At 47.1% G+C, this 26121-nt stretch overlaps 2 protein-coding genes across 2 annotated transcripts in view; both read right to left on the bottom strand.

The window, feature by feature from the left end:
* Nucleotides 1-206: 206 nt before the first annotated feature.
* Nucleotides 207-4502, bottom strand: ZFP36L2 (ZFP36 ring finger protein like 2). Its single transcript, XM_032397375.1, has 2 exons — nucleotides 4162-4502; nucleotides 207-3644 (listed from the first exon to the last, which is right to left on the bottom strand). Exons 1-2 carry the CDS (start codon nucleotides 4210-4212, stop codon nucleotides 2220-2222), a joined length of 1476 nt encoding a protein of 491 aa, XP_032253266.1. The 5' UTR covers nucleotides 4213-4502; the 3' UTR covers nucleotides 207-2219.
* A 2445-nt stretch (nucleotides 4503-6947) lies between these two features.
* THADA (THADA armadillo repeat containing) overlaps nucleotides 6948-26121 on the bottom strand; it is a 223448-nt gene continuing 204274 nt past the window's right edge. The window contains exons 12-13 of the mRNA XM_032397354.1: nucleotides 18958-19127; nucleotides 6948-8970 (exon numbers count right to left, since the gene is read on the bottom strand). Coding sequence (XP_032253245.1) covers nucleotides 8578-8970; nucleotides 18958-19127 — 563 coding nt within the window. The 3' untranslated portion in view covers nucleotides 6948-8577. The remainder of the gene's footprint in view (nucleotides 8971-18957; nucleotides 19128-26121) is intronic.

Here is a 26121-nt window from a genome sequence, read left to right as displayed (position 1 = left end):
GACAGTCCAAATAATTACTTCAGCTGAAGAACTTGCTATAAAATACATAGGGGCAGGCCCTTCTGAACCCGGCCTGTGCCAGCTCCCAAAATCTTAGCCCCCCAACCCCTCCGAGGCCTGGGCGATGCCTGACAAGGTGGTGGTTAAGCGGAAACGCTCGGATGTTCCAGTTTGGGGAAAAAAAAAAAAAGCATCTTACACATTAATACCTTTTTTCCCAAAAATTTTATTGGGGGAAAACTACAAAACATTTACAGTACAATGTTTACAGTCACATTTGTAGTGAACTGATTCCCCAAAATATATTACAACTCAAGTTGACTTATCTTGTTACATTCAAAATCCTACTTCTGTCAAAGTAGTCCAGAGTACATACATACATAGTGCTCCAACTGTCCCTACGTACGCACTAAAGCTACTGCTCATTCATCCGCTGTCCAGGAAAGCATTCCTGCCCTTCTACACACGCAAAAAAAAAAAAAAGTACAAGTTTTGGAATTTTCTGTAATGAAACAAGGCATATTCATGTACTACATACCATTTTTTAGCACTAAGAGGTGGCCTCTTCACTTTAGATCTATATAAGAAAGTGGTAAATATCTTTTCCTTTTGTGCAGTTGAACCCATCCTACATTCAAATTCTCTCAAGGACTAATAGAAAAATACTTATTTGGTTGAGGAAGATTTAAGGCAAGTTCTGGCCCTTCCAAAGGCACTGTGAGACTAACCCCCCACCCCATTATTGCTACATAGGTCTTTATACGCAGAGTAGGTCACAGAATTGCAGAGTAGGTCACAGAATTGGTGGAACAACAAAGCTTTTTCTTGTTTAAAAAAAAGTTGGAATGAGAAAAGCATGCCACATTGAAGCCTGATTGCAAAGTATGTGGTCAACTTTTTTTTCATCAAAGTTGGATGGGCTACAACCATTATACATTCTAAGAAAACTCATTAAGATATTCCTCAAACTACTTCCACAGCATCAGGATAGATTTCTCTAAAGAAATCATGCAAATCTTTCAAAATTTACGTAAACAAGGAAAGAAATTAATGAAATAAATATTACATACAATCTCTTAAATTAAGATTTTTTTACTCATTTACAATAAAATAACCAAGTGAAGTTACAAAAGGCATATATTACTGTGAAAAGAACATACACTCCACATTTTGCCGATTAATAATGGCAATCATAATTTAACATAATAAAAGAATATATATCTATTGCTTTTCATCATACTTGATAAATACAGTATGAACAAAAATTTCAATGTATACTTTTCACAAGATAATAAATAAGTTAAATAGTTTTTTCATATTGAGTTGTGGTGCAGTGGTGCGAAATCAACTCAAAACAGCTAAAAATTCAGCAGTTATTCCCCCCAACGATTAGGAACTAAGCTCTGCCCAAGGCTTCCAGAAAAGAGCAGACAAAATGGTTCTAAAATTAAACATCCACTAAGTGGTGGCAATGACACCAGTAACCAGTAGGAAACTTTGGAATGCAGGTGGGGTTTTTTTTTTTTTGTTTTTTTTCCCAGACGTAAATAACTTTGTGCCAAACAAAAACCTATGGAGCTGAAGACTACAATCAAGGCATATTCCTGGTACAATATTGGATTCCAGAAGCTTAGAGGTTTAGCAAGGTGGTGGCTGGCTGGTTTGTTTACAATGGTCTGAGACAAACGACAATTAGGAACTTCTCTCAAGATAAGAGTTCCCACATCTGGACTGTAACTAATGCTTTTCAAGTGAAGATATGGAATGGTGGTTGGTAGCTGCTGGTGCTGGGTTGATTTTTTTTCCCTAAAGTCCCAAACTCCTAGGAGACCTAAAGAAGTTTTAAGTGTTTGGTTTTTTTGTTCTGTTCGCATCACAACTGCCCTGTTGTGAAAATTTTGTTCATCAATACAAAAGTTCGTTGGCTTTTTTTGCTCAACAAGAATGAAACTTCGTAATAATAATAAAAATAATTAAAAAAAAAAAAACAAAACAAAAAAGAGGAAACCGAAAGGGGAGGGGTGGGAGCCCCCCCCCGGCACACAAGTTCGAGTCCAAGTGCTCGGTGCGGCCCGCAGTCTGCTCGTGGCCTGTCAACCCCCCCGACCGACTCCCGTGCCCCTCCCTGCCCCTAACAGGACTCCAGATGGCAGGGGCGCCCTCCAACACCCCCAGAACGGCCTTCCCTTCCTCCTCCGCGCTGGCGCCCTCTTGCCGCCTCAGTCGTCGGAGATGGACAGGCGGCTGAAGATGGGCAGGCGGCGGCCGGGGTCGAGGCTGGGGGACTCGGAGCCGCTGAGGCTGCCCGAGCTCAGGGAGCCGCTCAAGTAGCTGTCGCGGTCCGACAGCGAGTCCGGGGGGCTAGGGGGCGCGTCGAACACGGGCGACTCGGACAGGCGGCGCGGCAGCTGGAAGCTGAAGGGCGGCGAGGGCGGCGCGGCGGCACTGGCAGGGAGGGGCGCGCTGGGCGGCGCCGGGGGCTGCGCGGGGGGCACCAGGCCCTGCTGCTGCTGGCTGCGATAGTACGCGGCGGCCACGGCGGCGAAGCTGTGGGTCTGGATGGCGAGCGGCGTGATGAGGCTGCTCAGCTCCGGGCCGAACGCAAAGGCGTTGTTGGCGCACGAGGCCGACGAGCAGGCCGCGCACTGGGCGCCCGGCGCCAGCAGGTCCTCGGCGCCCCCGGTGCCGTACAGCAGGGCCGCGGCGGCCGCAGCCGCTGCCGAGGCACAGCACGTCGGGGCGCCCGAGGGCGTGGAGGCCGCGGAGGCCGACGAGCAGGACGAAGCGGACGAGGAGCAGGACGAGGCCGAGGAGCAAGAGGGCGGCGGCGGCGGCGTGCGCGACGTGGGGCTGTCGAGCAGCAGCGGCGACTCGAGGCCCCCCGGGGGCTGGTGGTGGCCCGACGGGAAGCCCGAGAAGCTAAGGCTGTGATGCAGCTTGGGCCGCGGCTCCCGGGGGAAGCCCAGGTGCAGCGCGTCCCGCGCGCTGAAGGCGCGCAGGTCCCCGGAGGCGCCCCCCGACGGCGCGGGCCGCCGCTCGTCGGCGTTGTGGATGAAGTGGCAGCGCGGCCCGTAGGGGCAGAAGCCGATGGTGTGGAAGGTGCGGCACAGCTCCGTCTTGTACTTGGGGTGCCGGGTCAGGCTGCGCAGCTCGTGGAAGCCGTGCGCGAACTGGCACTTCTCGCCGTACTTGCACGTGCCGCTCTCCTCAAAGGGCCGGCAGAGCTCAGTCTTGTAGCGCGTCGAGTTGATCTGGGAGCCTCCGCCCCCCTTCTGCTGCTGCTGCTGCAGGTGCAAGAGGTGCTGGCTGCGCTCGCCGTTCTCGCTGAACGAACGGTCCCGAAATTTGTTCTCCTTGTTCAGCAGGGCTGTGCCGCCGCCCCCTGACGGCTCCTTGAGGGTGCCGTAGGAGGCCGGGCCGCCCGCCGCCCCGCTGCCGCAGCTGCTGCCGTTAGCCGCGCCCGGGAACTTGGGCGAGCAGCTGCCGGGGCTAGGCGCGGGGTGGGCGAGTGCGTGCAGGTTGCTGGCCGAGTGCCGTCGGAGAAAGCCCGGCGTGAAGCCCGAGCTAGGGGCGGCGGCCACGGGCGTCCCCACCGCCTTCTTGTCCAGCATGTTCAGATTGAGGTTGGCCAGGGATTTCTCCGTCTGCCAAAAGGAGGGGGGCGAGGACGGGATGAAATATGGGAAGGGAGGGATGAGTTGGGGCGAGTTGCAGAGGAACTTCAGCCTTCTGATTCTTCTTCCTTTTCGCAGATTTCGGTTCGGCCCCCACCCTCCACCCGTACACGCGCAAAAGAATCAAGTTCGCGTTGGGAGGAGCCGACTCCCACCCCAGGCCGCGGTCAGTTTCGACATGTGATCCTCAGCCCGTAGGCCGCCAGCCTGGGCGGCGCAAACCCCGTCCGGGAAGCCCCGGGCAGCGTGGCCGCGGTCGGCGCCGGAGAAACTAAACAGCGACAGCGGCTCCCTCCTGCCCTTCCTCCCTGCTCCTTCTCCCCGCCCACAAAGCACGAACACACACTACAACAAACTCCAGAACTTTTCCCGACCCCAAAGTCAAGGTGGGGAGGGGTGCCCCAAAAGCGGAGGGCAGAAGCAAAGTCTGAAAACTCGAGGGGCTTCCTGCCTGCCCGCCTTCCTCCCTCCTTGTTCCCTCGCGTACCTTGCACAAGAAGTCGATATCGTAGAAGGCGGACAGAAGCGTGGTCGACATGTTTCTGGATCGTGTAATGGTCGGACTTGCAGGCAGGGAGGTCCGGAGGAGCCCTCGGGGCGGCACGGCCGGGCTCGAGCCACGACGAATAACGGGTGACCGGCGGGGGAGGGACCGAAAGTTTGCCGGGGGACGAGACTAGAGGGAGAGGGAAGCAGCGTGGACTGGTTTGAGGGTGCCCGGGAGTGCGGAGCGGGGGGGAAAAAGGAGAGAGAAGCAGAGAGCGCGCCTCCGCGCCCCGGGGTGCCCGGCCCGCCCCCCCCCCGCGCGGAGCCGACGACAGCTCGCGGACTGCTGGAACTCCGCGGCCCGCGAGCGCGCGCCCTATATAGAGCCCGGGAGCGCGGCAGCGGCGGGGCGGGCGTGCCGGGGGAGGGGACAGAACGCTGACCCCGCCGGGGTCTCCAGGCAACGCCGCCCGCCGGCTCGCGGACGTCAAGCGCCTTCGTGGCCTCCCATTGGCCGCCGCCAATTTTTTTTCCTCCGGGGGAGGGGGCGGGAGGCCTTGGGGCGGGGCAGGGTGCCGGAGCGCCCGCGGCGGCGTGGAGAGTTCGTTCCTGTTGGGTGCTGCCGGGTGGCGGCGGGAAGATAAGGCTCCCCTCCTTTGGGGTTGCACTGCTGGAAATCCCCTGCACGTTTAACGTGGCCAGGGTTCTGCAGCTCTGGACGTGTCTCTCCCCGTCCGATCCTGCTAGGCGAAATTGCAGAGCTTTAATCTCCTACTCTCGGTTCTAGACTGGGCGCGGGAATTGCAAAATGCGAGAATATTGCAACCGTCCGCGCGGTCCGGCTGCCTTGCAAAGAGTGCTCCGGCCGGGGGGCGGGGGCTCAGGGCCTGCGTCCGGTGGGTGGTGGCTCCATCCCGACTGCACGTGGAGACGCGGTGGGGGTGGGGGTGGGGGCGGGAGTGGCCACGCGGCCGCGGCAGTCTCGCCCGGAGGAGCCTGGGCCCGTTTCTCCGCCCCCCTCCCCGCCCAGGCTGCAGTAAACAGGGCTTCAGCGCCGGGGCCTGCCGGGCTGGGCTGAGTGTCTGAGGACAAGGCGCTGGCTTTGCTAATCACATCACAAGACCTTGAGCCAGGGCCAAAGGCGCGGAGTGGCGCGGAGCATCCCGGGCGGGGGAGCGGGCTGGGAGGACGGGAGGAAAGGCCGGGAGAGCTGCGCAAGCATGGAGGCGACTTCCCGCCACCCCGTTCTTCCGCTGATCGGCCCGGCCTTCCCCAACCCTCCCGGGGGATGGGGTGCAGCTGCCGGCTGAGGCTCCCCGCCCGCCGCAGCCTTACCCCGGCGCGCCCTCCAGGCCCCTTCTCTCGCCGGCCGTTGGGGGCGCCGCGCCCTGCTTTAGTTCGTTGTGGGCCGCAGGCTGTGGCGGAGGCCGGCCAGCGGCCAGGTAGGGCTGGGCACCGAGGACGCTCAAGGTGGGCTCGCCCCCTCCCCCCTGCCAGTCCCACACCCCAAAAAGCCTGCGCTGGGAAATGCCTTCGCCGAGTGCCCTCCGGGTATGGGGCAGACACCCCCCCCTAGCGCCCAGTTAGGCTAAAGCGGCTGACACCCTGGTTCGAGTAGATCTGGGGTCTGGTCCAGGACACCTATCACTCCGCGTTTAAACACATGATGCCAAAAAGCTGGAGCGGGTCCGTGATCGCGCACACCTGGCAGCCTAGGCTGCAATTGTGCCTCAGTTGGAAGGCTCAGTTCCCTCTAGGGAAGGAAACAACCCACGCCCCTTTCCAAAATTGATCTTATTTCTTGCTGTTTCCTCGTGGTCCTTTCCATTCGTTAACCTGGAAGGGACGAGCCAGGCCTGTCACTCGTGGAACTGACTCCTCAGAGCTCAGTTTGCATGCAGTTCCCCCTGCTGAAACTCCCCACACATCCACTCCCCAGGGAGCGGGAGTCCGCATAGGGTTGCAAGGACTTGAGGATCAGAAACACAGGGCTGGAGTTCAGGCCCTGCCCCTTCCAAGCCATGTGACCCTGGGCAAATCACGATCTCTTTGGTACTTGGGTTTCCTTGTAAAACTAAGATAATTCCCGCTTTACTCGTCTCTCACCTTTGTCAAGGCACAAATGAGTTATCTGTTAAGGTGTGTAAAAGATGAACAAGCATAACCCTTATTATTTATTAAAACAAGTTGACAAAGCATAAAAACGGAGACAGCCAGGTCTCTGAGGGGCTGTGGCCAGATGGGTAGAGATCCACAGAATCATGCCTGCAGACCTGAGGGGCACCGAATCTTGGACCCTCTGGCTTGGAGCCAAGGGCAGTGACCTCAGGAGAGGTGACTCTTTGGCTCCCGGTGATTGCACCACCCAGCCCTACACTGACCCCCAGACAGCGCCAGGCAATGGTGGCTGACACAGCCTGCAATACCCAAGAACCCCAACTGTTCTGTTTTGTTCTTTGTTGAAATGACCCCAAACACAGGAGTTTGAGGGTAGCCCTGACAGCAGTATTCTAAGATTCCCCTGGAAATGCATCAGGCAAGTGTGAAACAGCCATTTCCTTAGCCACTGCTATTGTAGGTCAGTAACAAGATTTCAGATTCAAAACCAGGAGAAACATCTGTCCCTCCTGTCCTCCCAGGCTGGCCACAGCCAGCCAACATCAGAATCTGGGGTAATTACCAGTCGGCAGCCATGAGAACACCCACTTTGCAGGCTGGGTAGAAGGATCCTGGAGATAAGGTAATAAATATGCTATGCGACATGCTTTGGTACAGAGTACCCACTGGTAGAAAGTATTTTTATTGTTATGTAATGGCTTTTATTTCATCTTAAGTGGAGAAAAAAGGAATGCTGGTCTTTTCCAGTGAGCTGGGCTTTGCTGAGGCCAGTTTCATAGTTACTGAACCATGGTCATCACTGCATCATGCCAACGATTCCCTGACTTCTCACCCAGTCAGGTCTTCTCAGAACAAAAAGAAATGTTAGACTGGCAACTTTCCAGACAGAGATGCCCAACCAGGTAATTAATTCAGGATCACAAAAAAACAAAAAACACCACATTTTGAGCTGAATAGTGCAAAACCACCCAGGGAATTTCCTGTTTTCTTTAGGACAAAACGTTGGACTCTAAGTTCACTTCATTCCCTGCCTTTTCCTATGGGCCCTTTCTCTATACTTCCAGTATGGTTGTGTTTTTAGTGGTAGGTGGTTTTCTTTTAAAGAGAAGCAATTTTGAAACACGAGCCTTTCTGCAGTAAGAAATTTTGTCAAACCCTCTCTCCTCTAAACTGCCCCTTTAACATAATTCCAAAGTGACTGCTCACCTGAGAAGTATTTAAAAATATTTACAGCCCCTAAAAGCTGGACCAACTTTACATATTACTACCAAAATGGCCTTTTCTGATAATCAGGATGAAAAACGAATATGGATGAGGCTATGACCAATCCAAACTATGAATTTCAAGATAGCTGTCTGCAGGTAACGCTTATTCTGAAATTTTAAGTAGAAAATGGCAAGCCAAGGAAAGGCAGGGCCAGCAGCAAAATGTGTGCAAGAGCGACACCTGCTGGGTATCAGAGGAAGAGGGCTGGGCCGGGCTTCCAAAAGGCAGAAAGCCCGTCGGGTGTCTAGATTCAAACACTGAAGTGAATAAATGTGTTTTCTGACATCTTAAATGAGAATCTTGTTATTGCCACCAAGAAAATGACAGTAAACATTGTAGGAATCGAATAAATCATTTATTCTGGCTTTCCCTTCTCCGGACTTCCTTCTAACAGCCAAGGGTCTATGCTTTCAGTGGGTGGCAAAATCAGGTTTCCTAGCATTAGCCCAAACACTTTTGGTGGCTAGGAGCTCTTTTAATAATTCGGATGGCGTGTGCAGGTCGCCACAGGACTTGCACACGTAGATAGTAAAAACAAAACTATTTCTATGCAGTTGATCTCTAATTCTCCCAGGATCCAACATTCGGAACCTACTTTTGCCTTAGCTAAAATGGAATAAAATTTGGAATTCTGATCCAGTGGGCTGTTTGCCAACTAATCCAGCTCTTCAATCCAGTGGAAGAAAGAGAAAATCATGAGTTACAATCCAGTTTAGTACAGTCAGTTCACAGAAAATGCTGGCTGGCTATGGGGATGTTGGAGGTTGTGGAGGAAGAAAAAGGCGAATTCAGGTCTGCAGGTGGCCTGCACCTGGGAACACAGTCAATATTCAATGTGGTAGCCTCACTTCCTACAGTAGCTGCAATAAACCAGGCTGCTCTGAATGGGTGAACTGAAGAAAAATTCCTCTGTGGGAAGGGACAGAAGACTAGACTCACGAAGGGAAGAAAATATTTGAATTTATGTTCAACACGTTCCCTGCAGATGGGAATGGGGGAAGAGTCCCACCCCACCCCCAAAAGTCCTCTTTCTTCAACAAGCCGTTTCTTTTCTTACAAGAGTGAACTGATTCGCTTCTGCAGGAGAGTCGGAAGCACCGAGAATGGGGGTGTCTTCCCTTTCCTTTCCTTCCAAAAGGGCCAGCAGCCTCAGGCAAGCCGAAGTCCTCTCCTCCTGAATGCGCAGTCTCGTGAATTCCACTGTCTTCAAAAATTCAGCAGCTGGTGGTAGCTCTCTGAAGAGCTGGGAGAGGAGGTGGCCCTGCTCTGACGCTGTTCTGTGAAGATGGTGGAGGCTTTGGGGGCTGAGGGCATTGCAGCTGGACTTGGAGAGGAGCTGGAAGAGGTGCTCAGAGAGGTATTTCACGAAGATTAGGGTCTCAGCCCAAAAGTTGACCTCTGTTTTTTCAAACAGGTAGTCTTCCACCTAAATCAAATGACAAGGCCCAAAGTCAACGTTACAGGGGATGTTGACAAGCTCCCAAGCAGACCAGAGTCCTGCCACATGGAGGACGTATGTCCCCCTCCTCCTCCCAAGGGAGGGCCCACTCTTGCCTGTCAGCACCCACATACACTTGCCACTTGCAGCCTGGAAGGTCACCTTCTATTTTCATTTGCTGTACTTCTCTACCAGGCAGGAATTTTCTTTCCCAGACTTAACATGACCTTTGATAAAGATGTGTTTGTGGTTCCAAGCCAAGATATTTTGGGGCCTGCTGTTGAAAGGGAACCTCAACATGGGAGTGGCCCCCTAGACCCAAAGGTGCATCTAGAAATCAGAGGGTGTGAGCAGGGAGGAAGAGAAATCTCAGCAGCAGAACAAAGAGCAAAGGATTACCAAACATGACACCCTACTCTCTGAGTATGAAACCACATTTCTATAATGCTGGGGATTTTCAAGGTTATTTTGTAACAGACACTTTATCTTGTCTCCAAATTTCCCATAAACAGGCTGCTTTTTGAACTCTTGGCCTGTTGGGTATGTCAAGAGGGCCAGCTGACTCAGACACAGGTGGATGGATACAAATTTCAGTTGACAAGATGCTTTTGCTGCTGGTCTTGGTCCTCAGTTTCCCTCTCTGTTGACTCACCTGGAGGGGGCTAATAGTTTTCTCTAAGCAGCAAATACTGTGGAAGGATCCTGATTCTCTGGGAATGTTTCACCTTCAGACCTAACCATGGGGAGCCCCTAGCTCTTCCAATGTGGACTAATAAGCATTCTCCATAATTAAACCCTCAACTTCCAAGGGGCCTCTTCCTTTCTTATTTTTTTTTCTATTGAGGTATAACTGACATACAATATTATACTAGTCTCAGGTGTACAACATTTGTATCCGTTGTGAAATGATCACCACACTAAGTCTTGTTACCATCTGTCACCCTACAAAGTTAATATAATCTTATTGACTATATTCCACATGCTATACATTAATTCCCATGACTTATTCATCTTATAACTGGGAGTCTGTGCTTCTTGATACCCTTTACCCATTTCACACCACCTTAACCCCCCTCCCCTCCACTGACTGCCAATCTGTTCTCTGTATGAGTATGTTTGGTTTGGTTTTGCTTGTTTGTTTTTTAGACTCCACATATTAAGTGAAATCAGGTGGTATTTGTCTTTCTCTGACTTATTTCTCTTAGTATAATACCTTTGAGTTCTGTGTTGTCTCAAATGGCAACATTACATTCTTTTTCATGGCTGAGTAATATTCCCGTGTGTGTGTGTATAAAACACATAATATATATATAACACATTATATATATATATAAAAACACATTATACATATAAAACACATAATATACACACAATGCATGCATGTGTACACACACACACACACACACACACACACACCATTATCTATTCATCCATTGAAGGACACGTTTAGGTTGTTTCCATACGTGGTTTTTTGTAATAGCCATATCATGGCTATTGTAAATAATGCTGCAGTGAACACAGTGGTGCACTGTATCTTTTCAAATTAGTGTTTCCATTTTCTTTGGATAGATACTCAGCAGTGAAATTGCTAGATCATGTGGTAGTTCTATTTTTAATTTTATGGGAACCTCCATACTGTTTTCCATTGTGGCTGCACAGATTTACCTTCCCACCAACAGGGCATGAGAGTTCTCCTTCCTCCACATCCTCACCAACACTTATTTCTTGTCTTTTTGATACTAGCCATTCTGACTGGTGTTAGGTGATAACTCATTGTGGCTTTGATTTGCATTTCCCTGATGATTAGTGATGTTGAGCATCTTTTCAGGTACCTGTTGGCCACCTGTATGTCTACTTTGGGAAAATGTTTATTCAGATCCTCTGCCCATTTTTTTTTGCTCTGCCCATTTTTAAATCAGATTTCTTTGTTTTTAATGAGTTGTATGAGTTCTTTATATTTTTTTGGATATTAACCCCTTATTGGACATATAAATCATATGCAAATATCTTCTCCCATTAGGTAGGTTCTGTTTTCATTTTGTTGATGGTTTCCTTCACTGCGCAGAAGCTTTTTAGTTTGATTTAGTCCCAGTTGTTTACTTTTGCTTTATTTCCCTTGCCTTTGGAGTCAGATTCACAAAAACATCACTAAGACTGATGTCAAGGAGCTTACCATCTGTGTTTTCTTTTAGAAGTTTTATAGTTTCAGGTCTTACATTCAGGTCTTTAATTCATTTTGAGTTAATTTTTGTATATGGCATAAGAAAATGGTCCAGTTTCATTCTTTTGCATGTAGCTGTCCAGTTTTCCCAATATCATTTATTGAAGAGACTATCCATTCCTCATTGTATATTCTTGCCTCCTTTGTCAAAAATTAATTGACCATATATATATACATGGGTTTATTTCTGGGCTCTCTATTCTGTTCCACTGATCTATATGTCTGTTTTTGTGCCAGTGCCATACTGTTTTTTTTTTTTTTTTTTAAAGATTTTGTTTATTTATTTGACAGAGAGAGATACACAGCGAGAGAGAGAACACAAGCAGGGGGAGTGGGAGAGGGAGAAGCAGGCTTCCCACAGAGCAGGGAGCCTGATGTGGGGCTCGATCCCAGGACCCTGGGACCATGACCTGAGCCGAAGGCAGACGCTTAACGACTGAGCCACCCAGGCGCCACTGCCATACTGTTTTGATTACCATAGCTTTGTAGTATAGTTTGAAGTCAAGGCACATAATACCTCTGGCTTTGTTCTTCTTTCTCAAGACTGTTTTGACTGTTTGGGGTCTTTGGTGGTTCCCTATAAATTTTAGAATACATGTTCTAGTTCTGTGAAAAATACCATTGGAATTTTGATGGGGTTTACATTTAATCTGTAGACTACTTTGGGCAGATGGATATTTTAACAATATTAATTCTTCCAATCCAAGAGCATGGAATATCTTTCCATTTATTTGTGTCTTCTTTAATTTCTTTCATCAATATCTTATAGTTTAATAAGGTCTTTTACCTCCTTCATTAAATGTATTCCTAGGTGTATATATATATATATGTGTGTATATATATATATATATATATATATATATATATATATTTATGCAATTGTAGATGGGACTGTTTTCTTGATTTCTCTTTCTGATAGTTTGTTATTAGTGTATAGAAATGCAACAGATTTTTGTACATTGATTTTGTATCCTGCAACTTTACTGAATTCATTTACTAATTCTAAAAGTTTTTTTGGTAGAGTCTTTAGGGATTTCTATATATAGTGTCATGTCATCTGCAAACAGTGACAATTTTACTTCTTCCTTTCCAATTTAAATGCCTTTTATTTCTTTTTCTTGCATAATTGCTGTGGCTAGCATTTCTAGGACTCTGTTGCATAAAAGTGGTGAGAGTGGGCATATTTGTCTTGTTCCTGATCTTAGAGGAAAGGCTTTCAGCTTTTATCCATTGAGTATTTTCAGCTTTTATCCATTGGGTTTGTCATATATGGTTTTCATTATATTAAGATATGTACCTTCTGTACCCACTTCGTTGAGGGTTTTGTTTTTACCATAAATGGATGTTGAATTTTGTCAAATGCTTTTCTGCATCTATTGAAATGATCATGATTGTTATCTTTTATTTTGTTAATATTGTATATCACATTGACTGATTTGTAGATGTTGAATTACCCTTGCATCCCTGGAATAAAGCCCACTGGATTATGGTATATGATACTTTTAATGTGTTGTTGAACTCCATTTGCTAATAGTTGAGGATTTTGCATCTATGTTCATCAGGGATATTGGCCTATAATTTTCTTTCATTCTTTCTTTTTTTTTGTTGTGTCCTTATCTGGTTTTGGTATCAGGGTAATGCTGGCCTTGTAAAATGAGTTTGGAAGCAGTCCCTCCTCTTCAATTTTTTGGAAGAGTTTGAAAGGGTAGGTATTAAATCCTTGAATGTTTGGTAGAATTTACTGGTGAAGCTGTCTGGTCTTGGATTTCTGTTTGTGGGGGGGGGGCTTCCCCCCCTTTTATTTTTTATTTATTTTTTCTTCACTGGTCTATTCAGGTTTTCTATTTCTTTATGATTCAGTCTTGGAAGATTGCAAGTTTTTAGTAATTTATTCATTCTTTTTCACTTGTCCAGTTTGTTGGCATATAATTGCTCACAGTAGTCTCTTTTTTTATCCTTCACAAATTTCTCTCTAAATTCATTATAAATAAGAATTATCTTAGAAATACCTTCCAGTATTTCAGAAAAATGATTCGAACAAGAGTACTGTAGTAACATTCATCAAACCATTCATTCACTCATTATTTATTAAGTATCCACCATGAGCAAAGCACTGTGTTAAGTATTGGCAACACAATGATAAATGAATAAACAGCCCCTGTCATCTCAAGGCTCAGTTTAACAGAGGAGAAAATGTAAAGAAATTTCCCTAAAGCTTCAGTTTTATGAACCAGTTTTTAGGATCATAATTTTTTTTTAAAGATTTTTATTTATTTATTTGACAGAGAGAGACACAGTGAGAGAGGGAACCCAAGCAGGGGGAGAGGGAGAGGGAGAAGCAGACTTGCCGCTGAGCAGGGAGCCCGATGTGGGGCTCATGACCTGAGCCGAAGGCAGACGCTTAACGACTGAGCCACCCAGGTGCCCCGAATCATAATATTTTTTAAAAAGGTGTTTCTCCATAACCTTTACACAAAAATACACAGTAATTGCTGGTCAACTACATTCAATGACCAAGTGGGTAGGTCTATGGAAGAGTGGTTTTCATACTGCAAGTTGTAATGTTTAAGAGGTCATGAAATCAGGGCGCCTGGGTGGCTCAGTCATTAAGCGTCTGCCTTTGGCTCAGGTCATGGTCCCAGGGTCCTGGGATCGAGTCCTACATCAGGCTCCCTGCTCAGCGGGAAGCCTGCTTCTCCCTCTCCCACCGCCCCCTGCTTGTGTTCCCTCTCTCGCTGTGTCTCTGTCAAATAAATAAAATCTTAAAAAAAAAAAAAAGAGGTAATGAAATCAATATGGATTAAAACCAGTTAAAAATAATAAAATACAATGGTTCAGAAACATCAGCACCATGTGTTATAAAGTATTATTTAGTGAAATGTTTGTTTCAGAAGTACAGAGTGAGAGGGAAGTGCTTCCCTGTCTTCCTACATATACCTCTCATCTCCCTTCCACCTGCCCCAAGACACATTCTTAGCACATCCAATTCACAACAGTCTCTTATGATCCTTTGTATTTCTGTGGTATCAGTTGTAACCTCTTCTCTTTCCTTTCTGATTTTATTTATTTGAGCCCTCTCTTTTTCTTGGTCAGTCTAGCTAAAGGTTTGTCTATTTTGTTTATCTTTTCAAAGAACCAGCTTTTAGTTTTATTGATGTTTTCTATTGTCTTTTTAGTCTCTATTTCATTTATTTCCACTCTTATCTTTATTATTTCCTTCCTCCTCCTAATTTTGGGTTTTGTTTGTTCTTCTTTTTCTGGTCCCTTGAGCTGTAAAGTTAGGTTGTTTATTTGAGATCTTTCTTGTTTCTTGATAATAGGCATTTATCACTTGAACTTCCCTCTTAGAACCCCTTTTTCTACATCCCATAGATTTTGTTATATTGTGTTTCTGTTTTCATTTGTTTCTAGGTGTTTTAATTTCTCCTTTGATTTCTTCTATGACCCAACAATTGTTCAGTAACGTGTTCTTTAATTTCCATGTATTTGTAGTTTTTCCAGTTTTATTCTTGTAATTGATTTCTAATTTTATACTATTGTGGTCAGAAAAGACGCTTGACATGATTTTTATCTTGTATTTATTGAGACTTGTTTTGTGGCCTAACATGTGATCCTAGAGAATGTTCCATGTGCATCTGAGAAGAATGTGTATTCTCCTGCTTTGGATGGGATGTTCTGTATATACCTATTAAAGTCTATGTGGTCTAATGTATTGTTTAAGGCCAACATTTCCTTATTAATTTTGATTGGATGACCTATCCACTGATGTAAGTGGGATGTTAAAGTCCCCTACTATTGTTGCATTACTCATAATTTCTCCCTTTAGGTCAGTTATTATTTGCTCTATATATTTTGGTGCTCCTATTTTGGGTGTATAATATTTATAAATGTTATATATTCTTGCTGGATTGACCCTTTTATTAATATGGTCACCCTCTTTCTCTTTTATTACAGTCTTCCTTCTAAAGTCTATTTTGTCTGATATGAGTCTAGCTACACCAGCTTTCTTTTTGTTTCCATCTGCATGGAATGTAATTCTCCATCCCTTCACTTTTGGGCTGCATGTGTCCTTACTTCTGAAGTCTCTTGCAGGCAGTATACAGATGTATCTTTTTTTTTTTTAATCCATTTAGCCACTCTTATGTCTTTTGATTGGAGAATTAGTCCATTTACATTTAAAGTAATTATTGATAGGTATCTGCTTATTGACATTTTGTTAACTATTTGCTGGCTGTTTTGTAGGTCCTGTATGTTCCTTTCTTCTTCTTTTGTGGTTTGATGACTTTTTTTTTTTAAAGATTTTTTATTATTTATTTATTTGACAGAGAGAGACACAGCCAGAGAGGGAACACAAGCAGGGGGAGTGGGAGAGGGAGAAGCAGGCTTCCTGCAGAGCAGGGAGCCCGATGCGGGGCTTGATCCCAGGACCCCGGGATCATGACCTGAGCCGAAGGCAGACACTTAACGACTGAGCCACCCAGGCGCACCTGGTTTGATGACTTTCTTTGTGTTTATATTCCTTTCTCATTTTCTTTGTGTATTTACATACATATTACATACATACATATTCTTTGTGTTTGCTGTGAGGTTCACATGTCATCCTATGTCTATAACAGTCTATTTTAAGTTGATAGCAACTTAAATTTGAACATATCCCAGAGCTCTACATTTTTACTCCATTTTATATTTTTGATGTCACATTTTACATCTTTTTATGTTTCCCTTAATTATTGTAGTTTTAGTTCATTTTTTCTTTTAACCTTCAAAGTAGCTTTGGAAGTGATTAATCTACTACCTTTACTATATACTTACCTTTTCCAGTGGGATTTTTACTTTCATATGTTTTCTTCTTATTAATTAGTGCCATTTCTCTCTCTCTCTCTCTCTCTTTATTTTTTGGTGGGCAGCAAAGCAAGGTTTATTGAGCGATAGCAAAGTGATAGTACAAAGCTCCCAAGGAGGGAGGGGACCCGAGGGAGTTGCCACTGGAGTTTCTAAGTCTAGGGGTTTTTATGGGCTTGTTGGCAGGCTGTTTTAATCTGATTAACCCTCCCTGCACCTGTCATCCAATCAGATTTTTGTCACCTACCTATCATATGGGAAAAGGTGGAGGGTTCCTTCCAGGGTGGTGTAAAATCCTTTTAAGGGTGATTTCCTTAGGGCCGGGGGGGGGGGGGGTGTGTGTGTGTGGCTTGTCCCTGCCTGCCTGCCTTCCAGCTATCCTTCATCATTCCCCTCTCTGAAGAGGTAACCCTAACTCCTGTTAGGAAGAAGGGTGACGACCGATCATAGCTACTTCCTGTTGGTCAGGGGCGTGGGATGGGGCGGCAGTCAGGGTTCCTTTCATCCCATCTTAATTAGTGCCATTTCTTTTCAACTTAAAGGAGTCCTTTAACATTTCTAAGCCCAGGTTAGTGGTGACGAACTCCTTTAGTTTTTGCTTGTCTGGGAAACTCTTCATCTCTCCTTCCATTCTGAATGATAACCTTGCCAGGTATAGTATTCTTGGTTGGACGGTTCTGAGTATGTCATGCCCCTCCCTTCTGGCCTGTAAAATTACTGCTGAGAAATCTGCTGATAGCCTTACGGGGTTTCCCTTGTACGTAATAATTTGTTTTTCTCTTGCTGCTTTTAAGATTCTCTTTTTAGGGGCGCCTGGGTGGCTCAGTCGTTAAGCGTCTGCCTTCGGCTCAGGTCATGATCCCAGGGTCCTGGGATCGAGCCCCACATTGGGCTCCCTGCTGGGCGGGAAGCCTGCTTCTCCCTCTCCCACTCCCCCTGCTTGTGTTCCCTCTCTCACTGTGTCTCTGTCAAATAAATAAATAAAATCTTTAAAAAAAAAAAAAAAAAGATTCTCTCTTTAATTTCTGACATTTTAACTATGATGTGTCTTGGTGTAGATCTCATTAGGTTCATCTTCTTTGGAATTCTTTGGGCTTTCCTGGGCCTGGATTTCTGTTTCCTTTTCCAGCTAGGGAAGTTTTCAGCCATTGTTTCTTCAAATTAGTTTTCTGTCCCTTTCTCTCTTCTCCTTCTCGGATCCCTATGGTGTGAATGTCATTCCACCTGATGCTGTCCCATAGCTCTCTTAAGTTATCTTCATTTTTAAAATTTGCTTTCCTTTTTGCTGCTCTGTCTGGATGAGCTCCACTGCTTTGTCTTCCAGCTCGCTGATCCATTCTTCTGTTTCATCTAGTATGCTGTTGAGCCCTTCTAGTGTTTCTCAGTCCATTACTGTATTCTTTGGCTCTGTGCCTTCTATTTGGCACTTTCTTATATTTTCTCCTTGTTGAAGTTCTCACTGTGTTCATCCTTTCTTCTCCCAAGCTCAGTGAGCTTTTTTTTTTTTTTTTTTAAGATTTTTATCTATTTATTTGAGAGAGAGAAAGAGGGGGAGAGCACAAAGGGAGAGTGAGAGGGAGAAGCAGACTCCGCCCTGAGCAGGGAGCCCGATGTGGGACTCGATACCAGGACCCTGAGATCATGACCTGAGCCGAAGGCAGATGCTTAACCAGCTGAGGCACACAGACACTCCAGTGAGCTTCTTTATGGCCATTACTTTGAATTCTTTACCAGGTAGATTCCTTATCTCCACATCATTAAGGTCTTTTTCTGAGGTTTTGTCTTTTCTTCCATTTGGAACATATTTCTGTTTCCTCATTTTGCTTGACTCTGTGTTTGCTTCTATGTATTAGGCAAAGCAGCCACCTCTCTCAGTCTGGAAGGAGTGGGTGGCCTTGTGGGTGATGAAACTTCTCCTTCAACCTTGCTCTAGTTCTTGGTTGTCTCTTGAACCTTTCTGATTATTTAAACCGCCTGACTTATTCTTATTATGTCCCCATTGTTGAGGGTGTGCCAAGACCGGTCAGTGTTCCAAGGGGAGGAATCTCTTTAGCACCTGCTTTCAGGCTGATTGGAAGCCAGACCCTTTGGCAGCAGCTTTTAAAATATATATAGTACTGTGGGATGGCAATTGTAATCCTTGCTGGCCTCCAGACCAGGAGATCTAGAGGTGTCCCCTGGGCAACTGTTGCAAAAATTGGGGCTCCAGATGAATGTATTAGCTTTTTTCTGGGAAGTCGCATGGAGCTTTAGCAAGGCCAAGGGGGCACGCAAGGATGTCACCTCCTGCTTATGTTCCCTAGGAACGCCTCCTGAGCCTCTAAATGTGTGGGAAACCTGAAGCCTGTCCCTCAGGCTGAAGTTCCAGGCTATGTAAACAGGCTTTTTTCCCATGAAGACTGGGGTTGTGTTTCAGTCTGCTGTCTGTGCAGTGCCCTGGGGGTGGTAGACTGCCAAGAACTGTATTCCTGATCACTACCTTCCTGTGGAGTTCAGGATGCCAGCTCCCTTGGCCACCAGGGCCAGGCAATCAAGGGGTGTCCTGGGTGTGGAACAGCCATGGCTGCTGGCTTTAGCTGGGCCGTCGGAGAGTGTAGGGGGTGGGGAATGCCCACCGGCTTCAGAAACCCAGGAGGTTCTTTCAAAGTCCTCTCCCCTGGTGATCTGAGGACTGGAACACCACTGGAACCCCAAAAGTCAGCTTGAGAGATGCCCCAGCACCCCCCAGCAGCATCTAGCAGGCTGCTATGGTCATTTGGAGACTTTCCTAATCGGTTATTGATCCGTATGTGAGCATCCAAAGGACACTTTCAGTGGGCATGTGAAGCCTACATAAGCCTGATTAGCTGCATCTGGTGGGTTCAGGCCACCAGTCTGATTCCACCGCCACTGCCCTGAGACCCTAGGATTACCTGATGTGTGCTTTCCACGCGGACCACGAAATCATCACCCTCTCCCAACAGCCATCCCAGCAGGACTGGGAGTCCAGGGGCCAGCTGGTCCCACTGCTGCAGCAGGTCACACAGCACAGCCAGGGCCAGAGGCAGTGCAATTGAAGCGTCCACCTGGCAGAAGGCAAATTCTGTGGAAACGAGAGAGAGGCGAGCGGTGAATGTGCTGCTCAGGGCCAGCCCAGGGAGGCTCTGCAGGACTTTGGCAACGGGAAGGTGCTCAGGTCAAATCATGGCCACCAGCCTGCAGGGAGGCTGCTGGGATAGGCTCCTTAGAGGTTATAAAGCCATTTCATTCTGCTGGAAGGAGTCAGAGGCCCAAACCCCACCATTTCCATGCCTCCCATCCCTGTGTGGTCAGAAGCAAGCCCACCTGCAAGATGAGACATTTAGCTCCTGTCAGCCCATCTAGTGTAACTGGAAGGATCTCAGGAAAGACCCAGTGTCTCCTCTGCAGGCCTGCCACAACGCCTGAGTTCCACTGGTTTGCCCCTCCCTCCGAAAGCAAATCCCGATGGCCACGTGACACATAAACCTCTTACCATTTTAGAGCAGGGCATCAGCAAACTTTTTCTTAAAAGGTCAGAGAATAAATATTTTAGACTCTGGGGGTCTTCAAGTCTCTGTCACAACTCCTCAACTCTGCTGAAAGCAGCCACGGACAATATGGAAACTTTATTTATGTTCCAATAAAATTCGAATTTCATAGAGTTTTCACATGTCATAAAATATTCTTCTTTTGATTTTTTCCCAACCATTTACAAACATAAAAATCCCCTGTAGTGGAGAGGTTGTACAAGAGCAGGGGGCAAACTGGATTTGACTCACATTTTGCTGCCCTCTGTCTTCTAATTTGTTTTTTAGACCCTCGTCTTTCTCGCTGGCTGGAAAAGGGTGCGGAAAGAGTAGAATGGGGTGCAGAAAGAGGAAGCAGGTGCCTTGGGGAAACCATTGCTTACTTCATCATTTTGCCTTAGACAGTCCTAAATATGGGTTTGAAGAGAGGCTCTGGGTGTTGACACTTCCGCTAACAACCCGAGGCCTCCCACTCCGAACCTGCAGGAGGTCTGAGACACAGGACTGCAATACTTCCACAAAATGAACCTCTTTGGGTCCCTCCATGCACCAGGGCCTGTCTTTCGATGACCCACTTCTGTTGAGGCCTCATCGTTCCCTAATCCCCATCTCCAACTCCAGCACATAGATCTGGCCCTGACTGCTGGCCCCCACAGAGACTTGCTCAGCACACAGGGAGAAGGCTCAGAGTCTGGACTGAAAGCTTGAGTTCTCAGGGTACCGAACTGGGCCAAGTAGGATGCCCCCCTCCACCCCCCAGGCCTATTAGGTGCCAGGCCCTAACCAAGTACTTTCTGTTCACTCCTTTGACATCCTATGGGTTGGGTATTACCATCCCTACTTCACAGGTGAGGAACCCTGGGCTCAGATTAAGCTACTTGTATATAGTCACAGTGCTTTAAGTGGATATAAATAATCAGAATGGGCAAAATGTTTCATGGTGCCTGCAGAGCACAGATTTGGAGAATTAGCACCAACATTCCAGACATATAGGTCTTCCCAGTGAGATAAGCAGGGCTGGTGACCCCAAAGCAGAGCCAGTATTACTACCTGGAGCCCACCCAGCAGAGCCTAGAATCATGGAAGCAGCCCCAAGACTGATGTCACCATCCCCAAATCAATCCCCCCAGGACCCCTGCTCCTTGGTGCCTCTGCTCCCTGGAACCAGGATTTAACCCAGGCAACAGAAAAAGAAGACGGGGATGGGAGAGAAGCAGCGAGCAAATGTGCATTTCGGCTGTAGGTCTTGGACATGTGTTGGTCCAGCCTTTACCTACAATATAATCTCTATTTTTATCTCTACCTGACTCCTCTGTGTAGTTCTCAGATGGTTTAGAATCTGTATGGGGAGGTGGCACAATTAATTAGCATCTTTCATACCTCATACCTCAAAGAAATGAAAATATACATGAAGACCAGCATAGGATTAAACACATAGCAGATGCTCAACACATTCTCGTGTGTGGCTCCAGAAGTCATGAAATCTTTTCCTTTGCCCCCATCTTTATTCAGTTTGAACACTAACACAGGGACTGCCACAAAGAAAGCATTCACTAAATGGTTAACTAGGGTTACTGGTGATAATAATGAACACTGGCCTATCTAACCCTTACTGCTCCCACATGAGCAGGGAGGTATCCTTATTTAACCAGTGAGGAAGCTATGCTCACGGGGAACGGATCCAAGTTTGTACAGTGAGAAGTGGCGGCAGTGAGCTCAGTCTGCCTCAGCCCAGAAGCTGCCCTTTCCCCGCAGAGAGGCCATGGAGAAACAGCCCATGGAGGTGAGGAAGTCACACTGGACTTTATTACTTTTATTCATGATGCCACCAGGAAGGCCTGCTGCACTTGCCCCACCTGACAGGACAGATGTCCCCCATCCTGTACCATTTTGTCATGAATTGTGCTTAGGAAGTGGCAGGAGAGTGACGGGCATGACAGAGGCACAGGGGAGTGTTGGTGTGATTTGGCTATAAGTGGATCCAGAGAAAATGAGAGCTGTCCAAATACTGACTCCGCCAGATGAAGAAGGAAGGGGAAAGAAGCTGGATGCGGGAGGAGAGAGAATTAGCTGGATTTAAATCTGCTTGAGGGGCCAGATGTACCCCTCCAAGTTTCCTCTTTTTTCACTTTGCCCTGAACTAGGACGGCTTGGCCAGAACAACCCAGATCGCTACTGGCCAAATGCCTTGTGAAGGGAGGCAGAAGAATGGGAGAGGAGTTTTTTAGCTAATGATGCAAGCCAGCCAGGCTCTCACAGGCTCACCAGTCCATCAAGGAAACCAGAAAGCAAGTGACCAAGCAACCAGTGCATCTGAAGAATCTGCCACATGTCCAGAACAGCTAAACAATCTGGAAAAACACACAGAACTGGAACTCACACTTCCTGATTTTAAAACTTACTACAAAGCTACAGTAATCAAGACAGTCTGGTGCTGGCAAAAGGACAGATATACAGATCAATGGAATAGAACTGAGATTCCAGAAAGAAACCCTCACACTTACATTCCATTGATTTTTTTTTTTTTTTTTTTTGGGTGACAAGAGTGCCAAAACAATGGTAGGGAAAAAACAGTTTTTTTCAGCCAGTGGAGCTGGGACACCTGGGTATCCATCCACAGGCAAAAGAATGAAGTTGGACCTACCTCAGACCATATACAAAAATGGACTCAAAATGGATCAAAGGCCTACATTTAAGAGCTAAAACTATGAAACACACAGAACAAAATACAGAAGTGAAGCTTTGTGATCTTGGATTAGGCAATGGTTTCTTAAATAAGACATCAAAAGCCCAAGCAACAAAAAGAAAGGTTAGACTTCATCAGAATTGCAAACGTTTGTGCCCCAAAGGATATCATTAATAAAGTGAAGACAACTCATAGAGATGGAGCATACATCTGCAAATCCCATATCTGACAAGGGACGTATATTTAGAATACATAAAGCACTCTTAAAACGAAATAAAAAGATAACCCAATGAACACATGTGCAAAGGATCTGAATAGACATTTCTCCAGAGAAGATCCACAAATGACCAATAAGCACAGGAAAAGATGCTCAGCATCAGTAACCAATAGGCAAATGCAAATCAAAACCACAGTGAGATACCACTTCATAACCATTAGGAGAATTATAATAAAAAAGGCAGATAATAAGTTTTAGTGAAATGTGGAGAAGTTGGAACTCTCAGTCACCGCTGGTGGGGATGTAAAATGGTGCAGCCGTGTTGGGAAATAGTCTTGAAGTTTTGCTCACTCCTAGGCATAGACTTAAGAGAACTAAAAACGATATGTCCGCACAAAAACTTGTACTTGTGAATGTTCATACTAGCCAGTATGCAGAAAAAAATCAAAATGTCCATCAACCAAGGGATGGATAAATAAAATGTATATCCCTACAATGGAATATTATTTAGTCATAAAAAGGAATGAAATACTGATATAGGCTACACCACAGATGAACCTTGGAAAGATGCTTACTGAAAGAAGCCAGACAAAAAGACCATGTATTGTATAATCTTTTTTTTTTTTTTTAAAGATTTTATTTATTTATTTGACAGAGAGAGAGAGTGAGAGAGGGAACACAAGCAGGGGGAGTGGGAGAAGGAGAAGCAGGCTTCCCGCGGAGCAGGGAGCCCGATGCGGGGCTCGATCCCAGGACCCTGGGATCATGACCTGAGCTGAAGGCAGACGCTTAACGACTGAGCCACCCAGGCGCCCCAAGACCATGTATTGTATAATTCCGTTTATGTGAAATATCCAGAATAGGCAAATCAGAGAGACAAAAAGTGGATTAATGGTTGCCAGAGGTTGGAGAATGGGGAGATTGAGGAATGACTCCTGATAGAAACAGTGTTTCTTTTTTGGGTTGATGATGAAAATATTCTGGAATTACACAGTGGTGATGGTTGCACAACCTTGTGAATATACTAAAACGTATATATCCATAGGCTTTCAGTTGGTGAATTTTGTGGTATGTGAATTATGTTGGGCCATGGGGCAGGGGGAATGTGGCAGGTTAAAAAATGGCTTCCGGCCCCCAGAACCTGTGAATGTTACCTTACTTGGAAAAAGATGTGCAGATGTGATTTAGTTAATGGTACTGAGATGAAATAATCTTAGATGATCTGGGCGGCCCTTAAATGCCATCGCCAATGTCCTAATAAGAGAGAGCAGAAAGACACCCGGCACACGGAGGGGAAGGTGATGTCAAGCCAGAAGACTGGAGGGATGTGGCCTCTGGAGGCTGGAAGAGGCAAGGAATTCCTTAGAGCCAGATTCTTCCCTAGAGCCTCCAGAGGAAGTGTGGCCCTGCCGACACCTTAATTTTGGACTTCTGGCCTCATGAGGCCATAAATTGCTGTTGTTTTAAGTCACCAAGTTTATGTTAATTTGCTATGTGACCACAGCCTCAGGAAATGAATACAGGGAGAAGCATGGGTTCTTTCTCACAGTGACGAAAATGGCCTGAAATACACTGTGGTGATGGTTGCACAACTCTACAAATAAGCTACAACCAGGGGTGACTTGTGTGGTGTGTGTATGGCATATCTCAGTAAAACGGTGAAGCTGAAAAATCTGCTATGTGTACAAGTTGGTTCCGATTGCTGGGCACACTGTGTGCCCTGAAAGAGCTTGCAGAACACGTGAGCCTAGACCAACACTTAGAGCCCTCATGCTTGCTTGTAGGGCCCAGGCCTCAGGTTCTGGAGGACTCCGCAGAGGTGCACGGCTGCTCAGCGGGTGGGGAGGGTGCCTGAGAAGGCTTCCTGGAGGAGCCGGGCCTCTGCCTGGCCCTTCCCGAGTCTGGAAGTAGGTGCCTAGGGTCTTCTCTGTGGCCAGCACTGTGCTGAGTACTGTGGGGACGCAAGGCAAGGAGCTGACATCCCCTGTCCTCAAGAAGGTGGTGGCCTGGGAGGGGAGGAAAAGCGAGACCTCGGGCAGCAATGAGACATCTGGTGCTCAATGGAGTGGTCTGCATCCTAAGAGCTGCAGGAATCAGGGGAGGGAAGAAGTCAGTGTGGGCGAATAAATCATCGCCCTCCCCCCCAGTGGCTACACAGCTAAGGTGAGAGTGAAATATGCCCTAGACCCTGCGGGAGGGCTTTAAGTGGGTGAGGTGCACAGGTACGTGCTCTTGTCTGTGGTAGGCCTACTACACAAGGGGGATTAGCAGCCAGTCATTTGGAAGTGAGCTGGAAACCCAACGAATCAGCATTTAGAACTAGTTAATCCTTGCCTTCTACCCTCGCGAATGATTAACTTGGGTGGTCCGGCTTCTGAGCTGATGCAGTGTGGACATCATCTTGCTACTGCCCTCACCACATGGGGCTCTTCTGCCAAGGCAGACACCCGGCTAACGGAAGACCTTACTCGCTGAGACTCCTGAGGCAAGCATGGGGAGTCCCACAGCCCTGCCGCCCATGTTCTTTCTCACTCCTGTGATGAGGCCCGCCTTGGGGCTGGCAGCTAGAGGCAGGCTTCACACAGTGCTGGATGCACTTCAAGTCCCAGGCTTTGAGGTGGTCTTCAACCACACTGATGAAAATGAAAATGCCAACGTTGACTTTTTCCAGGTGCCAACCTTGAGCTTGAGACCGTGGACTGAAGTGCACTGTCTGATTCTAAAGTTATCATGGGGGGAGATGCCTTCTAGACTAAGGCCATTGGTCAAGTCTCCTTCCCAAGAGAGGCCAAGTCAGCACAGTAAATGCTGAGTAAATGGAGATGGGTTGAGTGTTCCCTGCCCCTAGCTCTGGAGCATCCTGTTCCAGGCATTCATGGAACTCCCTCAACCTTGCCATCCAACCATCTCTCCGTCCACCATTCACCCATCAATTCAAGCTTCTATCTGCCCATAGTAGTTAGTGTCACCTGCTGTGTGTGTGTGTGGGGGGGGAGGGGCACTATGAGAAACACGAGGAAAACCCCAGTCCCTTCTCTCTGAGAGAGGAGTGTAGTCAGCGGTGAGCTGACACACGAAGGGTCAGGAAATAGTCCAAGATGGTGTACGACGGGGACTGATGATATCATTAGTAGCAGTAATGAAAGAACAGAAAAGGAAAAAAAGTGTGGGGAGTGGGATTAGGGAGCTTCATGGAGGGAAAACTGGGCAGGCCGAGGATAAGGGGCCACGCACAGCTGGGGCGAAACGGAGGAGCGGGGAGCACAGGCCTGGCCCCGAGGAGGGGCGTCTGCCAGCGGAAGTCGAGGCAAAGCTGGAGGGCCTGTGTGGAGCAGGCCCGGGGAGGCAACGGCAGTGTTGGAGTAAGGGAGTATTACTGTGTCTTCTTTTTCCTGACGAAAATATTTTAAGGATGCGCTAGGCTGTTTCCAGACAACGTCATTATTTCTGGTCTTCTCCACAGACTTCTTCACTTCCCCTCAGCAGAGCAAGAGCCTGTATTTTATTTAGTCATGAGAAACAAGTGTGGACTGCCGCTTGGTTCGACTGCTGACTCTGCCATTTGCCTCTTCCTGAGGCTGCCAGGGCCCCTCTGCCCCCCGGCCTCTCCCAGCCCTCTACCCTGGAGCGCGTGGCTCTCTGCTCC

This window comes from Phoca vitulina, unplaced genomic scaffold, assembly GCF_004348235.1.
Source record: "Phoca vitulina isolate PV1807 unplaced genomic scaffold, GSC_HSeal_1.0 scaffold98, whole genome shotgun sequence".
In the NCBI taxonomy this organism is placed as follows: domain Eukaryota; kingdom Metazoa; phylum Chordata; class Mammalia; order Carnivora; family Phocidae; genus Phoca; species Phoca vitulina.
Note: the sequence above shows the minus strand (reverse complement) of the source record. Positions and strands in the feature narration are given on the sequence as shown.